Raw genomic sequence first — 19848 nt, 5'->3', positions numbered from 1 at the left:
GGTGAGAAGAAGAACAAGATGGGAACTGTCCCTCTGCCCCATCCTCAGCCTGTGTGAATCGTTTAATTCTGAACACAGGTGCCACTCACTGGCTGTATGATGGTACTAATGCAGGAACCCACCCAGGGTGGAAGTTCTGGTCCTAGAGGACTTTCAAACAGCAATAGGTTAATTCAAGACTTTGTCCTACAGAGTCCTCTAGAATGATTTCCAGGTTAGAAATTCACACCAGTGGCTTAACATGTACGCTATTTAAGTTTCTCTGTTATTTACTACAAACCACGTTTCTATCACAATTATGGTTACCATGCCATCACCCCCAAAATGTCAGTTTAGATGTGAAAGCCAAATTGCTTGGCTTGTGAGATATGCAGAGTTAATCATTTAAAGATATCAAATTTGGATATAAAATTAAATGACGGTGTTAGGTGCAATTCTGGGTGGTTTGCCTTGATATCTCTCTCTCCTTACAAAGGAAACTATTAGAACTTCATAGAGAGAAGTGTTAACAAGGAAGACTTTCAGACAACACTAACCATACCTTGAGCTTCATCTGTTATGACAGTTTCTTTTTTTTGACGAAGGAGTTTCCAGGAAGGTACAGGAGGTGGTTTCGGCGATGCTATAAGGGGACAAGACCTAGTTCTTGTCACCAGCAGAGGATGGCTACAGATGTGGGAAAGCCCGTACTCTCTAAGCTTCTCAGCAGAATCAGCCTGAAAGGTGGAAGGCAGATTTAAAAGGATTCTTGCACGTACTTCATGCAGTTAAGATAACACTTTCTGCCCTTATAAAAATACTATCACCACTAGAGAGATACAGCAGAAATTGGGAAAAAAGTAACCACCCATATTTCTACCTCCCTTAACATAGGCACTAAGACTCTTTGTATTTCTTTCCATCTTTTAATTTATCTGGGGCTTCATTTCTTTATTTACAAAATGAGAGACCAGAACCAGAAGCCACTTTTCAGTTTTAAAAGTTTAAGATTCTATGAGACTGCAGATATCTTAGTATATCTGTTTCTGTCCAAAACGAATCAACTGTTATTTTTATAGGTTAAAGCTTTGATGCTAGTTCTTAACATGTACAGTTTTTATTTGTTTGTTCGTTTTTGGTATCAGCAACTGCTACATAGTGTTCAAAAAATCCCACTGCACATAGTGTGTCAGGTCCGTATCGGGTCCGTGAGGATACTGTTTATGTCCTCAAGCCTAAATAGCAGCTCCGCTGCAGGAAATCCTCATGAGCACTCCTGACAATGGAGGCGTCCATAGAAGGACTGAGAACACAGGCTGCCCTGTGTCCTGGCAAGTCAAGTAATTTCCCAGGCAGATGTTTCCCATGTTCGACTGCTCAGATCTCCTGACGCCACTCGGCTTTGGAACAATTCAGAATAATATTTAAGGAGACAAACAGTTACTGATTGATGGCCATGAAATACGGCATAACTAATCAAAGTGCATGTGAAAGTTAAAGTCATATATACCTTAGTCACATTTGGATGTTCAGTATAAATGTTGAAACATTGAAATACAGTAAAACATGAACTACATTAAAGTCAGTTTGGCCCATAACTACTTTTCTTCCTAGTGATTTTGCATCATTGATTTCTGTGCAAATAGAAATGTTTGAAAATGCAGATTTATAAAGCAGTCATTTAAATTGGGATCAGAAGCCCACCAGTTAGCTTGTTCCAAATTACTGCCTCAGCTAGAACATGCCTTGCTCTAGGGAATACTTTTTTATAGTCCAAACTATAGCTCAGTCTGGGAGGCACAGAACAGGTGGGGGTGTCCGTGAGCTAGGACAGTTCTTTCTGAATTCAGAGATTAATTAATGAGTGTAATAATTGATAATTATAAGAAAGAGTTAGTGAATTTTTAAGTCCAAAAAAGCCATTTAAAAGCATTATAAATATAGGAAATAAAGAGAAAGTGCTTTAAGGTTTTTTTTTCTTAAGGCCTAACCCAAAAGTAGAGGAAATTGTCACATCCTCTTTTTCTCTTTTGTGAATATTAGCAATTCACTGAAAAAAAAATCAGAAACGTCGGGAATTATGCCTTGCTGTGGCTTAAATTTTTTTCATAGCTGTTGTAAAAGCTAAACCTTTTTGTACAACTTTAACCCTGTCAAATTTTAGAAAAAAGGACTATTTTGTGCTGCCTTCTCTGTATAATGGAGATGTAAATCCCATCTTTCTATTTTACAGTCTTAAAAAGTATTTAAGTATTTCTGGTACATGGGTCTATGACACTCCACAAAGCATGGCTCATATTCTTTTGTAATCTACGGTGTTAGATGTTTAATCTCTCTGAAATATCTAAGACAGCACCTAGGTCAATGCCATATAAGGAGATTTAAAAAAAAAAAAGAAGAAGAAAAGAAAAATTCAGGGCTAACACAGCCAGCTCAAGTCTTAACAAAGGACTCAAGTTTTTGGGAGGCCTGGGAAGCACACTTGGGTTAAACCATGGCTGAAGTTAAATAACTTTGAATTAAAAACAGAAATTGCCACATTGCCTGCATTCATTCTGGCACATTATGTCCTATTGTCTTGACAATATTACCCTTGTTATATTGCAGACTTTTGCAGGAAGGAATGGTTTCTATATAAAAAGGAAGAAGGAGGAGGAGGAGAAGGAAAAGGAAGAGGAAGGAAGGAAAGGAAGAAGTAATGATAACATTACGTCCCGGGGGGCAAATCGTCCAGAAGAGAAATCTAATGCACGTAGTAAAGTGCAATAATCATGCAACTGGTGTATTTACCTTTCAACCTAATTTCTATTGAATTTTAATATTCAGTTGTTTCTAACTAAGTGAACATTAATATATATAATGTGTGTGTATGTGTGTGTGTGTGTGTGTGTACAATTATATCACTGTCTTCTTATACTTTAATATAGGGTTTCAGAATACATGGAATTCTAGCAATAAAGTGCTGGATGTCTGAAAGTCCCCTAAAGGGTCAGAAATCAATACAAATATAACAGGGTATTTGTCTAAGTAGATTGAAGAGCAATCTGATGAGTTTTTCACCTTTTAAAAAGGGAGGAGAAAAATGATTTTAATGTCCTAGAACCAAAATAACTTAAATAATTATGGCAAACCCATGCAACTATTAAATATTATGTTGTCAAATATTTAACATCACGGGAAAATGTTAATGATACAGTGTCAAGTGAAAAAGATGATTTCCAAATAGAAAGGAAAACAGAATTACCCTGTGTGAAAATTTATACACATAGAAAATACGCAGAGAAGGAAAAAAAAAGCAAATTATACATGCCAAGATGTTAATAGTGCCTATGTCTAGGTATTTATACTATGAATATTTTAATTTCATTCCCTTTGTCCATATTTGCTAAATTTTCTATAAGTTGTTAGATTTATAAGAAAAAAGCAATTAACATTCTTGTATGTATTATTTTGAGATGCAAGGAACTCATAGCAGTGGTTTACCAGCCTTGGATGTGAATTAATTTGAACAATCTTAGTTTAAGAAAATATGTATGACTTATTTATAGAAAGGTGATTATTTAGGAATGATTTACACAATTCTCAATATATAATTTGATGCCTTTTCTTTTGTTTATAATGGAAGGAACTGATAAAAATATATACGATTATATCCTTTTTTCTTTTAGATAAAACTGTTGCAATTACCTGAGAAAACTTTGGATGCTCCAAGTCCTTGGGCTCAAGTGCTTAATTATAAAGATAACAAGACTGAAATTCAGGAATGGAAGTTTAATTAAATTCTTGTGGACTTTCTACTACAGCAAGTAATCACACACACACACACTCACACACACACACACACACATATTATACTGCGTTCCCTGGCTTTGAGTGCTTACCATCTTCTTTAATAAAAAAATCTTCTTTTCAAACAAATAAAGAGGTGTAAAGGTAGCATATACAACCATCTGAGGGGACGGCATTGCTGAAGAACCTGTAAAACCAAGCATACATTGTGTCGTGGAAATTCTAGCCAAAATGGATGTGTCAGTAGGTCATGGTAGACTGTTCGAATTCTTTAATGAACTTATCTTTGCCAGTGAAAAACAGGTAGATAACTCTACATGCATTTAATGAAAGTTAAATCTCAAATGTGCTTCTATTTTACAGAATATCTCATTAGTTTCACCTTTGTAACAGTACTACGTAATTCCTTAAAAAATTATTTTACTTCTCTGTAAAAAAGTTATTACATAAAATTACTCTAGCTATCAGTGTAACTTAGAATGGTCCACAAACAATTATGTTTAAAAAGAACAACTTTAAAATTGAGTCACTTCTTAGTTTTTATAGATAGAATCTTTATTCTGAATTTAAAGAAGTCCAGGAGTTTCTATGACATTTCAAATAGAAAGAAAACATAAATAAATTAATCCTTCCATGAAGAAGGAAGACTAAGAAGGTAACTTGGTTTGGAATGTTTAATGCTTGTAGAATTTGCCTCTGAACATCACTTCTTTATTCATGTGTTCCTTAACATCCCTGAAACTACTACATTTGATTCATGATACTTTTGTTCTTTAAGGATTTTGGACAAAATAAGAGAATTTATTTACCTCTATTGTTTTTGCTTTTAATTAGAACATTTTGTTTTATTCTTTTAGTAAATTCAAGCATTTGTATTTAACTGCATTAGATAATATGTTTATTGAAGAGTAATACATTTAGAGCCACAAAATACAAATTAGATATGAGCCCTGGGTCACTAAGGTATGAAATATGCCAAACTTATAAAAACATATCTTTACATTTAAAAAGTAAACTTTGTATATGTAGGGGAGCAAAATTTTGTCACTGTAAAATGTGTCTCTTCTACATGAAGATTATTAGATGGATTATTCTTAAGAAACAGAAGACTCAGGACTTCTTTTTATTTCCCCTTTAACTGCCTAAAAGAATTTAGATAAAGGACCTGGTCCAGGAAGAGCACCATCACCAGAGATACCTACTAGAATATGAGTTGGTGTGGTAGGGGGACCTGTACATACATACGATGGAATATTACTCAGCTACAAAAAGAATGAAAGAATGCCACTTGCAGCAACATAGATGGACCTAGAGATTATTATATTGAGTGAAGTTAAGTCAGACAGAGAAAGACAAATATCATATGATATTGCTTATTTGTAGAATGTAAAAAAAACCACAAATTCTATTTACAAACCACAAACAGACTCATGGACATAGAGAACAAATTATGGTTACCAAAGGGGAAAGGGCGGGGAGAGATAAATTAGGGGTTGGGGATTAACAGACACACATTACTATATATAAAATAGATAAACAAGGACCTACTATATAGCACAGAGAACTATATTCATTTCTTGTTAAAACAAATAATGAAAAAAGAATCTGAAAAGAAAAAATATATATGCATACACGTGTATAACTAAAGCACTTTGCGGTATACCTGAAACTAGCATTGTTAACCTACTACACTCTAATAAAATTTTTTTAAAAAATAAAATAAAAATTAGAGTGACTAGTATTTGCATTTTCTCTTCCCAACTACCAGATACATTTCTCTAAAAATACAGAGCCATAATTATTAAAATGTTCTCACAAAAAAACATAGCAAGGCATTAAAAAAAAAGACAAATGGAAAAAAAAGAAACTAGATAAAGCATAGTTCTGGAGGTAAATGGACATGTTTTCATGCAAAGGAGAATGAGCTGAGAATTAATTAACTAATTAATCAAGATAGATGACCCAATGTTAGGACTATAAAGTTTTAAAAGAAGATTTTATATATATATATATATATACACACACACACACACACACATATATAAATTTGTATATATATATATATACACACACACACACATTTATAAATATAAAGTATTTATTCCAGGAGGACATATACTAATATATAGTAATACATAACTTTACATTTTTATATTTTATCATATATAAAATGTTACATATACTATTCTAATATATAATATGCTTTTTATTAGTATATATCCTCCTTGATGTAAACACTCCTCCTGTGACCACTGTACTGTTAGAATTTGGATAACGTTGGCTTCTGTCTCATATGTTGGATCTTGCTCTATTGTGCATAGTCATCTGAGGGCCTAAAAATTACTGAACAAGCTTGTTTAGATACATCTAAACAGGAAAAGACATCTCTATGCTCCAGTGTTTTCCAACACTTTAGGAAACAGGTAAAAGAGTTATTCTAGGAGACTGAGAGCTTACAATCTAACAGAGACTGTAGAGAGTACTGTACATCTGATGAAGGTCTCGAACCATGAAGTGACCATTTGAATTTTTCCTTTTCTCTTTCCTTCTCTCCATCTCTACTCCTCTTCTTCCCAGGGTCTCTTGCATCGGCTTTCTCTAACACATTAAAAATATAATAAATCTTTTAACTATAAAACCTCAATCTATGTTGCTTATTTAGTCATTGCGTTGAAAAGAAAACCAAAACAATAGTTTTATTTAAGTTATTTAAGTATAAAATAGCTGCAAATTTCCCCAAACACACTCACTTCTAATTCAAAATAAAGCGAAAGAAAATTTTGAAAATTGAGATGCATTGTGAAAGATGAAGCACAGTAAATAATGCGGTAGCATTATTTTTTATTGACTATAATAATTTTATCTTAAATGTAGATAATCAGTTAAATATAATTTATTTATATAAAATTATACTGTCAGGCTAATTTTCTCATTTTAAAAACGAAAAACAAAGAACAATGAAGAATGTGCTTAAAGTTTAGTCCTAAATGTGGAGCCTCTCAGATATCCTTTATTTGGGGCCTCCATCTCAAGAAATACACCTTTCTGCCTCCAGAATATTTTCTGGTGGAGTCTGGTCATTAACCAATATCCACAAATCAACATCTTATTGCCAACGTGATGTGTGTAGTAAAACTCGGTACCCAGAACCATCCACCATTTGAATTTTCATTCATATGTGCATGTCTATAAAACATGTTCTCTTTAAACTTTAAAAAATACCCCCCAATTTTTAAATTTTCTAACAAATACCTTCCAATTCTAAAACAGAAATTTCAAATTTCTGCCATTCATCTTTTCATTATTTGCTAAATTTGTGATCACCATTGATCAGGTTGCTTGTTTTTAAAAAATTTGCACAAACCGAAACTATAACGTTAACAACTTATATTGTTCCTTAGCCTCTAAAGTAAATCTGTCTCATATCTTAGCTTTTATAGTAGATTTAACATTGGTGTTAGATACAAAAGCAATGATAACTGTTAAGTGTAGGATTACACATTTCACCGGGGAGCTTGAGTATAAAAAATAGATCATCAGAATTCTGTGTTTTCTCTATAAATATTTGACTTAAAATTAATCATAGGTAATAATATATGACTTCAGGTACGATTTTAAAATAGGATTTTTAAAGCCTTCAAATGCCTGTTCAGAACTCATAACTTAAAACAATATAACATAATGAAAATTGTAAATAGAAAAAACACTATTTCATGTAGAAATTTGGATATTATGCAAAAATGTTAACCAAAATGTGTTCTTACCAATACCTTGAATAAATTTTTGGCTCCTCCATCATTTCATTTCAGCCATCTGGCCAACCCCTCTGAATAGAATTAGCAGCTGAGCACTACTGGATCTAATCTTCCCCTTTTCTACAAGCTTCTGTCACATCTATTTTAAATAACTGCCAGAACCTTCAACTCTACCTCCACCTCACTCTTAGTTCATAGATGGGCTGCCTATAAATAAAAAGAATAGAAGCCTTTTGTCAGAAACCCTCAGCTTCTCCCTAGCAAACCAATTTACCCACTGACATCTGCATCTATTCTCTCCCATGCCCCGTGCATACCTGTTAGAATGAAGGAGACATTGCTCTCCTGTATTGGTCCAATCCCCTTCACCTGGGCTCTCTGGAAACCTATACCACGGCTGTCAATTCAGCTGCATTTTCCCAATCACCACTTTAAAGTACTTGACTCTTCTTCATTAGATTAAAATTTATATATCCTTCAGGGGTCCCACATATTCCCTGTCAGCTTCCACGCTGAAGTCCTCCTGTTCTTCACAGACACACTTCTAACAGGGTTGTTTACACATTATTTTGCTTCCCACCTATTTCTTAACCTCTCCACTGTGTCTTCCACTCCCGTTATGTATCAGTGCCCAGTGATCTCCATGTCACAAAATGCAACAGAGAAATTTGAATTCTATTTGACACAGACAATCTCTCTGATTCTTGAAACACTCTTTTCCTTTGAATTCAATAGCAACATGCCCTGCTAGTCTTCTTCCAGTTTCTCTGGTCAGCCCTTAACCTTTTTTGCCAGCTTATTATTTTGTACTTAGTTCTCAGATGTTTAGCTTATTTAAAGCTCAGTCTCAAGCTTCCTAATCTGCTCACTCTATGTCATCTCCTTGGGAATGTCATTCATGGTTTAATTTAGCATGCATTTGTCAGTGGAAATCTTGACTTGAAAAGTACACTTGGTTTCTTGAAGGCACCTCAAGTTCAATATGTTCTAAATCATTTTGTAATCTCTCCTCATAAAGCCATTCTTCTTTTAGTGTTACCCATCCCAGTCAAAGGTACTGCCATCTATCCAGTCTTGCAAGTCAGAATTCTTCAAGTTATCTTTGCCACATCCTGTCATTTTTTTAACTTTTTAAATATCTCTCATTTACTTCGTCTGTTGCTCCACCCAACTCCAAGCTACTATTGTTTCTAAAATGAGCTGATGCAACAGTCTCCAAATTGTTTTTTCTGTGTCTACTCATGTCAATGGCCTTCCACCCCAACTGGCACCCCACATTATCTTTTTCTCAGAGAATCAGAATATCCTTTCAAAAATGTGAAATAGAGCGTGACTCAATTCTAAACTCTCCATTAACTGTCAATTGCTCTTTGTTAAAGATCAATAATCTTAACATGACACAGAAGATTTGATACAATCACTCCCCTACTTACTTCTCCAGGCTCTTCTTAAGCACTTTATTCCTCACATCCTTTCTTCCAGCTAAATACATCTTCTACCAGGTCTTCCAAATCCCTGACATTCCTCCTACTGCCTCATAACAATTATATCTGCTCTCTCCTCAGCCTAGAATGCTCTTCCCTCTACAGTCCCTCATCTTCCTCTAGATTTCGTTCTCATTTTTGCAAATACAGCTCAAAATTCCTTAGAGAATTCTTTTCTGATGCCCCAGACTCAACCCCCCCTTATGAACTACAGTTTTCTGTATTCCTTTCAAGACTCCTGTGTTACTATATATTTATGATTTTTAGAGTTAATGTTAGTCTCTCTCACTAGACCATAGCTCTAGGAAGTGAGTTCCACACCTGATTTTGTTCATCGAGCTATCACTAATTCCTGGAACACTTACTGGGGTTCTACTCAGCAAGCAGTGTATTTGAATGGATGGATGAATGGATGGACAAATGGATGGATGGGTAGATAAAGAAGTTAATTTGTGATACATGAGAAAGGGCTTCTAGGTTCAAATTAATTTAGAATACACTGGGTAAAAGAAATTTAATCTGGCTTTTTTTTTTGCTTTGTTTTATAAACTAACACATGTTAGGTCATTTTAAGAGGGGTGTATGATAGGCAGATAGCACCACACACTTGATGTTTTGATGTATCTTTGAAGGACATTTACAGTAATTACTTCAGGGCAGTATATAGTTGGAAAAGCTGGTAAGTAAGATCTTGATAAGGACCAAAGATGAATATCTTATAAAACATAAATATTTGAAAGATCATCATAGATGCTATCAAGGTGTACAAAAAGCGGAGTATTTTCTAGTATATTCAACTTTAGCATACTGGCATTATTGTCCATATGCACAGATACAGGAAATATTTTGGAAACCACACATACATAATTATTCAATATATTTCTCACTTTAAGAGAAATGCTCCTACACTTTGTAAAATAACTTAAATGTTTTTTCCAGATTTTAACTTCTATCTTACAATAAACAACCTGCCAATCATAATCTAATCTATGTCCGTTTCACAATTCCTGAAAAGAAAAACAGGACAACTTTTCTCCTTTGCTATTTTGGTTCATTCCACTCTACATATAACATATAAGAAAAATGTGTTTAAGGGAAATTGCAAACGTAATGTCTATTTCTATATTAATACTACATTAATTTAGTATCATCAAAATATATAATTGCCTTTGATTTGTAAAGAAAGCAAAATATAGGACAATAATTAGTAAACACCATTGAAATATTCTGAAAAGAAAGGACTTTAATTACATGACTGTGTGCACGAAACTTAATAAATGATAATAAAGAATCATTAAATTCAGCAATGACTGTAAAGCATTTATAAACAATACCCATGTTGAATAACACTGTGATATAAAATGTCTTACCCTTTAAAACTCTGTCACTTTTCTCAGATAATTTTAATGTTGTTGCTGAACCTTCTGGTTTGAATTCCTTGCCATCTTTGCCATCTTTCACTTCTTTCCCATCCTTCACATCTTTCCCTTGTTCTTTTAATTTGGCGTCGATCTCTGTTATTTTGCTTTCAGAGCTGGACTCATCTGACAGCTTAAACTCAGGTAATATTTCTTTCAAGAGCTCCCAAACTTTGTCCATATATCCTGGGCTTAGGTTATAAAACAACATTAATTTCCAAATTAAGTTTTTTACTCCACATCAAGAAATTACTAACAGAAAAAAATCAACTGTCTATTTCACAAGACAAATTTCAATAGTTATTTCATATTTTGGTTAAAAACACCATACGTACTCATTAATTCAACAAGCTTTGTTTGAGTGCCTACTCTGTGCTGGGCTTTGCTGATGGCAAAGACATCAAACACAGAGTTCCAGTTGAAGGTGACTATGTAAGAGGATTCTGAACTCACCTCTTCCTATGGACACACCAAATCTATAGCTACATACAGAACAATTTCCTCTGAAGATAATAATAATAAAAAAAAACCTAGCTGAGAAATTCTTACATATTTGGCAAATGAGAAAAAACAAACAAACCCATATTTAAATGGGTAGAAGAGGCTGAGACACAGTTTTGCTATCAATCCCCTTTAGTGTGGGAACCCACAATTTGGGGGGACCTCATAACTGTGAGCTTTTCCCTGAGGAGTGAAGCGTTTGAACCCCACATCTGGCACCCAACTTTTAAGACCTGAAGCTCAAAGACAAACTCCCAAAATACCTAGTTTTGAAAGCCAGCAGGGCTTGTATCCATGGGACCCACAAGGCTATAGTGAACTCAGAAACAATTCTTAGAGGACTCATGGATTCACCCAGCACAGAGGCATCTGACTGAAAAGCACCCAGACCTTCTGTGCAAGAGGCTAATTTGCTTATCAAAGTGTCAGCCTGAGGAGCAGGTTGCTAATTAAACATTTATAAGGGCTGACTGTAACCCTACCCAGAGATCTCAGGGTCAGGGTGCTATCTTGGCTCTCTCCTGCTACTGTGCCCCGAAGCACTGGCATCTCTCAGAGAGGAGCTTGTACACACATCAGGCGCCCCAGTTTTTTCAACTTGTGCCCTGATTCTTGTGGCTGCTGCCCAGAGGACATCTCTTAAATACTTGGCATTGGTGGTCAGTGGGGCTTGCCTTCAAGGGTCAGGTGAGACTATTACAAACGGAGAAATAGTTGTTAACCAGTTACACCCTTCCCTACCAGGGCACAGGACAGAGACAGCAGACTGAAATGTAACTCCAGCCGTTCTTTAGGAAAGGCAGATTAGCTTATCTCCATAGCTGTGGCCTGAGGGGTAGACCTCTAATTAAACAAACCCACATCTAGATGTAAACTACAATCTTCTCCAGAGTCTGGGGAGGTTGGCAGGTGCCATATTCATGCTCCTCCATTGGTGTCTCAGAGAGAGGAGCTTATGTACGGTCTGAAGCCCTGGCTTTTGTGTCTGCCGCTGAGAGCACATATCCCTTGACAGCATGAGTCTGGTGAACAGCTAGGCTTAAGTTCACAGACTGAAAGAAACAGTAACAAAGAAAGACACAGTTTTTAACTGGCTATCACCCCAGGACTCAGCACAGAAGGAGCAGACACTCCCATCTCACAGTCTTCCAATAAAAAAGGCATACGTGTGTACTTTAAAAGTTACTGCCTGATAATCTTGGTTCTAATCAGCCTGAATCTAGATGCTGACTGAAAACCTTCCCTTTGAGAGACTGACAGGTCTTGGCACATTCTTAAGTACTGTTAGCCACATCCTTAAGTACCGTTAGCCACTGAAGTAAAGTAGGCAGTTTACGTACAATCACGTAGGTTTGAGAGACTAAGAGATAGGGCAGATTGAATAGGTTTTAACTTCTACATGGGGACACTCCCTGAAGACTACAAGAGATAGATATTTTATCTAAAGCATAAAAAGAGAGTTAAGGAAAATGAAAAAACCAGAGGGATATGTTCCAAACAAAAGAACAAGATAAAACCTCAGAAAAAGATCTTAATGAAATAGAGATAAGTGATTTATCTGATAAAGAGTTCAAAACAATGGTTATAAAGAGGCTCACTGAGCTCCGGGAAAAAATGGATAAACAAAATGAGTATTTCAACAGATAGAAAGTATAAGAAAGTACAAAATAGAAGTCAAAGAGCTGAAGAACACAATAACTGAACTGAAAAATACATTAGAGGGTTTTAACATCAGACTAGATAAACTGGAAGACAGGATTAGTGAACTTGAAGACAAGGTCATGGAACTCACCCAATCAGAGCAGTAAAAATTTTAAAAATAATTTTAAAAGGTGAAGATAGCTTAAGCAACTTACGGAACAACAAACAAACATTGATTATAGGGGTCCTGGAAGAAGAAGAGCGAGAAAGGGATAGAAATCTTATCTGAAGAAATAATGCCTGAAAAATTCCTTAACCTGAGAAAAGAAACAGATATTCAGGATGCCCAGAGAATTCTGATTTAGATAAACTCAGACAGATGCACACCAAGTCACATTATAATTAGAGTGTCAAAAGTTAAAGACAAGGAGGGAATCTTCAAAGCAGTAAGTGAAAAAAAAATTGTCATGGACAAGGGAACCCCCATAAAACTATGAGATTTCTCAGCAGAAAGTTTGCAGACTAGAGGGGAGCAGCATAATATACTAAACAGCCTGAAAGAAAAACTGCCAACCAAGAATATTCTACCCCAAATTTGTCATTCAGAACTGAAGGAGAAATAGAGAGTTTTCCAGACAAGCAAAAGCTAAAGGAGTTTATCACCACTAGATCAGCTTTATGAGAAATGTTGAAGGGATTTCTTCAAATTGAAACCGAAGAGCACAAATTAGTAATAGAAAACATAAGAAAATATGAATCTCACTGATAAAGACTAATATATAGTAAAATTCAGAAAAATATAATGTAAAGATGGTGAGTTAATCACTTATAAAGCTAGTATGAAGGATGAAGGACAAAGTAAAAATAACTATAATTACAGTAATTTGTTAAGGGATATGCAAGATAAAAAGTTGTAAATTGTGATAACAAAAGCATCCAATGTGAATGAAGGGAGTAACAATGCAGAGCTTTAGAATGTGTTCAAACTTAATTTGTTATCAACTTAAAATAGACTAATAAATATAAGTTGTTCAATATAAGACTCATGGTAACCACAAAGCAGAAACTGATAGTAGATACACAAAAGATAAAAAGAAAGGAATCTAAACATCTCACTACAGAGCATCATGAAATTACAAAGGAAGAAAACAAAAGAAAACAGGAACAAACAAAATACAGAAAAACCAGAAAACTAACAGTGGCAATAAGTCAGTCCAATGAATAATTATCTTAAATGTAAATGGATTAAGTTCTCCAATCAAGAGACATAGTGAGATAAATGGATTAAAAAAAAATCCACCTACATGTTGCCTACAAGAGACTCATGTCAGATGTAATTCAAACAGACTGAAAATAAAGGGATGGAAAAAGATACTTCATGCAAATGAAAACCAACAAATATGGGGTAGCTACACTTACATCAGACAAAAAAGTCTTTAAGACAAGTCTCTACTAAGAGACAAAGAAGGCAATTGTAAAATGATAAAGGAATCAATCCAACAAGAGCATGTAACATCTATAAGTATGCACCCAACACGTGAGCACCTAAGTATATAAAGCAAATATTGAAAGACACACCTGGAGAAATAGAAAGCAATACAATAGCAGTAGGAGACTTTAATACCCCACTTTCATCAACGAATAGATCATCCAGACAGAAAATCAATAAGGAAACATTGGCCTTGAATGGCACATTAAACAGGATTGACTTGGACAGAAACAGAACATTCTACCCAAAAGCAACAGAATACACATTTTTCTCAAATGCAGGTGGAACATCCTCCAGGATAGACATATATCAAATTACAAAACATCAAGAATGAAATTTTATCAAGCATCTTTTCTAACCACAATTATATGTAACTAGAAATTAAATATGAAAAGAAAACTGGGAAATTCACAGCTATGTGGAGATTAAACATGTTACTGATCAACCAATACCTTGAGACAAACAAAAAAAATGGAAGTACAACATAACAAATATACAATAAATACAACAACAAAACAAATACACCAAAACAAAAGCAGTTCTAAAGGAGAAATAGTCCTGAAAGAGGAGTTCATAGCAATAAGTACCTACATCAAGAAATAAGGAAGATTTAGAATAAACTACCTAACTTTCAACCTCCAAGAAACTAGAAAAAGAAGAACAAATGAAGACTAAAGTTAGTAGAAGGAAAGAAACAACAATGATCACAGTGGAAATAAATGAGAGACTACAAAGACAATAGAAAAGATCAAAGAAACTAAGAGCTGATTTTTTTTGAAAAGAAATGAAATTGACAAACCTTTAACTAGAGTCATTAACAAAGAAAAAATGGAGAAGATTCCAATGAATAAAATCAGAAGTGAAACAGACACATTGCAATTAATACCACAGAAATGCAAAGGAACATAAGAGACTACTATAAACAAGTATACAACAAACAACAAATTGGATAACCTAGAAGAAATGGATCAATTCCTATAAACATACAACTTACCAAAACAAAGAGAAAATCTGAGCAGACTGATTACTAGTAAGGACCAAATCGGAATCAAAACCCCCCCAAGAATGAAAAGTCTAGAGCCAGATAGCTGGTGAATTCTACCAGTGTTTTTAAAAAGAATTAATACTAATACTTCTCAAAATCATCCAAAAATTAGGAGAGGGGAATACTTTTAAACTCATTTTACAAGGCCAGAATTACCGTGATACCGAAACCAGACAAGGACATCGCAACAAAAAACTACAGACCAAAATTCCTAATGAATATACACGCAAAAAATCCACAACAAAATATTAGCAAACAAAATTTAACATATATTAAATATATTAATATACGTATATTAATATATTAAAAGTATCATACACTATGATCAAGTGGGATTTATTCCAGGGGTTTAAGAGTGATTCAATGCACAGAAATCAATCAGTGTTGCTACATCACAGTAAAAAAATGAAAGATAAAATCATATGGTCATCTCAATAGATGCAAAAAAATTTGACCAATTCAACAGGCATTAATGTTAAAATGCTCAACAAAATGGGTTTAGAGTGAATGTGCCTCAATATAATAAAAGATGTATATGGCAAGTCCACAGCTAATATTATAGTCAATGGTGAAAAGCTGAAAGCTTTTTTCTAAGGTCAGGAACAGGACAAGAATGCTTACTATAGCCACTTTTATTCAACATAATATTTGAGGTCTAGCCAGAGCAATTAGGCAAGAAAAGGAAACCAAATCAGAAAAGAAGATGTAAAATGATCACTATTTGCAGATGGCATGATATTATATTTTAAAAAACCCAAAAACTTCACCTGCAAACTGTTAGGATAAATAAATTCAGTACAGTTGCAGAATACAAAATCAATATACAGAAATCATTTGCATTCTATGCACTAATAATGAACTATCCTAAAGAGAAATTAAGAAAACAATCTCATATACAATTGCAGGAAAAATAAACAATCTTAAAATACCTAGGAATAAACTTAACCATAACTTCACCAAACGTTTCAGTGGTGAAAAACCTACACTGAAAACTGTAAGACATTTATGAGAGATATTGAAGACGACACAAATAAAGGAAAGATATTCCTTGCTCATGGATTGGAAGAATTAATATCATTAAAATGTCCATATTACCCAAAGCAATCTAAAGATTCAATGCAGTCTCTATCAAAATTCTAATGATATTTTTCACAGAAATAGAACAATCCTAAAATTTGAATAGAACCACAAAAGATCCTGATTAGCCAAAGCAATCTTGAGAAAGAACGACACATCTGGAGGCATCACATTTCCTGATTTCAAACTACAACACAAAGCCACAGTAATCAAAATAGTATAATATTGGCATAAGAACAGATACATAGATCAATGGAACAGAATAGAGAGCCCAGAAATGAACTCATGCATATATGGTAAATTAATTTATGACAAAGGAGCCAAGAATATAAGGAGGAAAAATACAGTTTCTTTAATAAATGGTGCTGAGAAAACTGGACAGCCACATGCAAAAGGTTAAAACTTAACCAATATGTTATACCATACATAAACACTAACTCAAAATGTATTAGAAAGTGACCCTTGAAACCATAAAACTCCTAGAAGAAAGCAATAGGTATTAAGCTACTTGAAATCAGTCTTGGCGATAATTTTTTAGACTCTACACCAAAAGTTGATATTTAAGCTTGGTGAGATCTAAATGTCATGACATATCCAGTAAATATCTGGTGCAAGATCATTCCAGGAATAAGGAAAGAACAGCTCATGTGAAGACCCTAAGGGACAATAAGTTTGGTACATTTGAGGAACAGAATGAAAATGTGGGTGGCCAGCTAGTGGTTGCCAAGACAGAGTTTTTATTTTTGCAGTTACTCCCACAACAGCTCTGCAACATAGGTATTTACAATCCTGATTGACATTTAAGACGTTAAGATGTTAAGCAGTCACACAACTAGCAAATGATAGAATCAGGGTTAAAACAGATCTTTCTGAATCCAAAACCCATTTTTTTGTTTGTTTTTTCCCTTCATCTACCATATAAAAAGTATTATGCTACAAAAAAGAAATATTCAAACACCACAGGATGAAGCTATATAACTTATTGGACAGTTAGGCTTAGATATAGGGGGCGAAGTGCTCTATTCACAAATGAACTACACCAAGATCAGAGAATTTGTGGTTTAAAGAGTCATCACTTGATTTGAAATTGTGAGACTTCTAATATCCACTCTGTGTTTCTATTATTACATGGAGTTAGAAGGTTTTTTTTTCCCTAATGATGAAACAGTGCTAACTGCAGGGAAATGTAAGAGGCAAAGTCAATAACTGCGAATAGAGCAACGTCTCCCTTTGGTTCTCCTGTGGGAGAGTGGGAGGGAAAGGGTTGTCTGTTGGAGATGCCACAAAACACTTCGCCTTAATTGATTTTCATATGGAAAAGTTCAGTAGTGTACATAAGTTTGAAACTTGAATATTCTAATTTTCCTCGACCTCTGTGAAACCACGGCCATGCCTGGCTAAGCCCCCCAGGGGCTGTTCTGCACACTCTAATCTTTCTTAGTAATAGAAGCATCCCACTCCTGAACGTACCATGGCTTTGATCATACTGTTCTCCTGGCTTCCATGTCCCTTCCTTCCTTCCCTTCAAATCAAACTCAGGCAACATTAAAGGCCCAGACCAAGTGGAAACTTTCTTCATGAAGCCGCACCTGACTTCTGCCTGCATCCCTGGCAGATGGTGAGTTCAAATGAAACATTTCTTGACAATCACTTATATACTGTTTCATGGCATTATTTTCATTTAAAATTATACATATATATACACATGAATTAACTTTGTAATTTTGTAGTACAATTGTAATTTTAAAGTGTATGAATAATGTGGCAGAATGTTTATAACAAAAAATCCTACAAATCATGACATAGATCAAAGATAGTGTATATCTTTTATTTTTGGTTATATTTAGAAGAAAAATGATAGATTTGAACAGCTGAGTCAGTCTCACTTATTTTTCAGACTTTTCCCTGTTTCTGAAGGTTGACTGTTAACTACTATATGTATTTCTAAATATTAGATAATCTAGTGATACTCGTTAGAGGGAAAGAAACTTCCACCAGTTATGTCTCTACCATATACTAGCTACTTTTTCTGAAACGCTCATCTACTCACTTAATCTCAGAAAAATCATATATGATAAGTCATTTTATCCGCATTTTAAATATGAAAAAACTAGGGCCCAAAGAAGTTATATTACTAGCAAAATTCACATAGCTTCAAATTGGAGTATAAGAATGTAAGTCCAGCTATATGGATCTAATTCTAAAGCTCAAGCTTTTCCCCTTTATATCATTTTCATAGACATTTCATAAGCAACCACAAATTCATGCAAGTTGACCATCTACAATTCTTCAAAATGTTAATTCAATTTAATGATTAAACTGGTCTTCTGATTCTGAAAGTATATGAATATTGTTTTCAATTTTCATGTATGATTTCACTGTATGATTCTAGCAAGAGACAATCCACAATTTTTAATTTACTGATTTTCTAGTCATGAATTATTTTGCTCCCCTGTTTCTTTACCACCCTCTGACAGACCTCTGATATTTTCATGTTTCTGATATCTTCATTGCAGAAAGAATTAAGGCAAAGCTGTACGCGTTCCATCAACACTGAAGATAAAAATTTAGAAAAGTCTGTATTTAGAAATCCCATTCTCTCTCAGCTTCTCTCCACTAACATTGTCCATATTATGTCAAGGAATTTTCTCTTTTCTTAGATATCAGAAAAGAATTTTCCATGAGACCTCTAAAGGATGCCATCTGGACCCTTCCCCACAGGTAAAGAGCAAGATCAGCCCTCTTTTGAGAAAGTGGTCCTTCCAGGTAGTTGTCTACCTTCCCATTTTTTATTTGTAAATATTTTTATTTGAACCAAGCAATGGCTAGCTTATCCTTCTGAAAAGATGATTTAGATGGTGAATCCAAGTTACAAGGACCTGTCTTCAAGCTCCTTTAACTTGGACCCTAGGAATGGTAGCTTTCTAATATCAAAGATCAGAGTTGATCCAAATTGATTATTGTGGATTTGACCTTGTAAAAATCAGCATCTGGATTGACAGTATGCTCAGATCTATTGATATAACTGTTTTCTATGCACCTTAACCTGATTAATTTCCAGCGTCAGTGGCAACATGATCAAATTATGTCTATAACCTTTATGTATAAAACAAAAGTATTTGTGAAATTTTAAGTAAGCATTACTTTAAATGTTCTCTCTTTTTTGGACATAGATAAGCAATCTCTGTATATCTAGAATCATATGAGAGAAAGACTGGTGGCTTTGGACCCCGCAAGACTTAGATTCCATTTTTATCTCCTCCTGGTACAATGTACACAGCTTTAGGGAATTCAACTACTCTGAGCTTCCGTTTCCTCATTTCTGATAACATATACCTAGCTGATAGGGTCATATGGACGATTAAAGAAGATAATCTTTTCAGGACTGTGGGCTTTAATTAGAAGTAATATATTAAAATACCTAATGCCTAATAGACATTTTATTATTATTTATTCCCTAGTACAAGTGGTTAGTTGAAAGTTGCTTTCATGTTTCTGTATTGAGTAAGTGAATAAGTATAAAGGGACAGCTGTAAATACATTACCATAATAAATAACATTGTTTTAATATTTGTAATTCAGATGCTTAAGGATTAAATTTATAGTATATATAAGGAAAAAATTTTATCCTGGACTTCTTAAAAAATTTTATATAATACTATAAAATGTT

General features: G+C 34.3%; 1 protein-coding gene across 6 annotated transcripts in view; it reads right to left on the bottom strand.

Annotated features, from left to right (window-relative positions):
- ADGB (androglobin) overlaps nucleotides 1-19848 on the bottom strand; it is a 155079-nt gene that overhangs the window by 94904 nt on the left and 40327 nt on the right. For all 6 annotated transcript variants that reach the window (XM_072965998.1, XM_072965993.1, XM_072965994.1 and 3 more), the window contains 4 exons: nucleotides 10378-10616; nucleotides 6226-6366; nucleotides 3861-3955; nucleotides 542-716 (listed from right to left, as the gene is read on the bottom strand). In XM_072965998.1, coding sequence (XP_072822099.1) covers nucleotides 542-716; nucleotides 3861-3955; nucleotides 6226-6366; nucleotides 10378-10616 — 650 coding nt within the window. The remainder of the gene's footprint in view (nucleotides 1-541; nucleotides 717-3860; nucleotides 3956-6225; nucleotides 6367-10377; nucleotides 10617-19848) is intronic.

This window comes from Vicugna pacos, chromosome 8, assembly GCF_048564905.1.
Source record: "Vicugna pacos chromosome 8, VicPac4, whole genome shotgun sequence".
Taxonomy (NCBI): domain Eukaryota; kingdom Metazoa; phylum Chordata; class Mammalia; order Artiodactyla; family Camelidae; genus Vicugna; species Vicugna pacos.
Note: the sequence above shows the minus strand (reverse complement) of the source record. Positions and strands in the feature narration are given on the sequence as shown.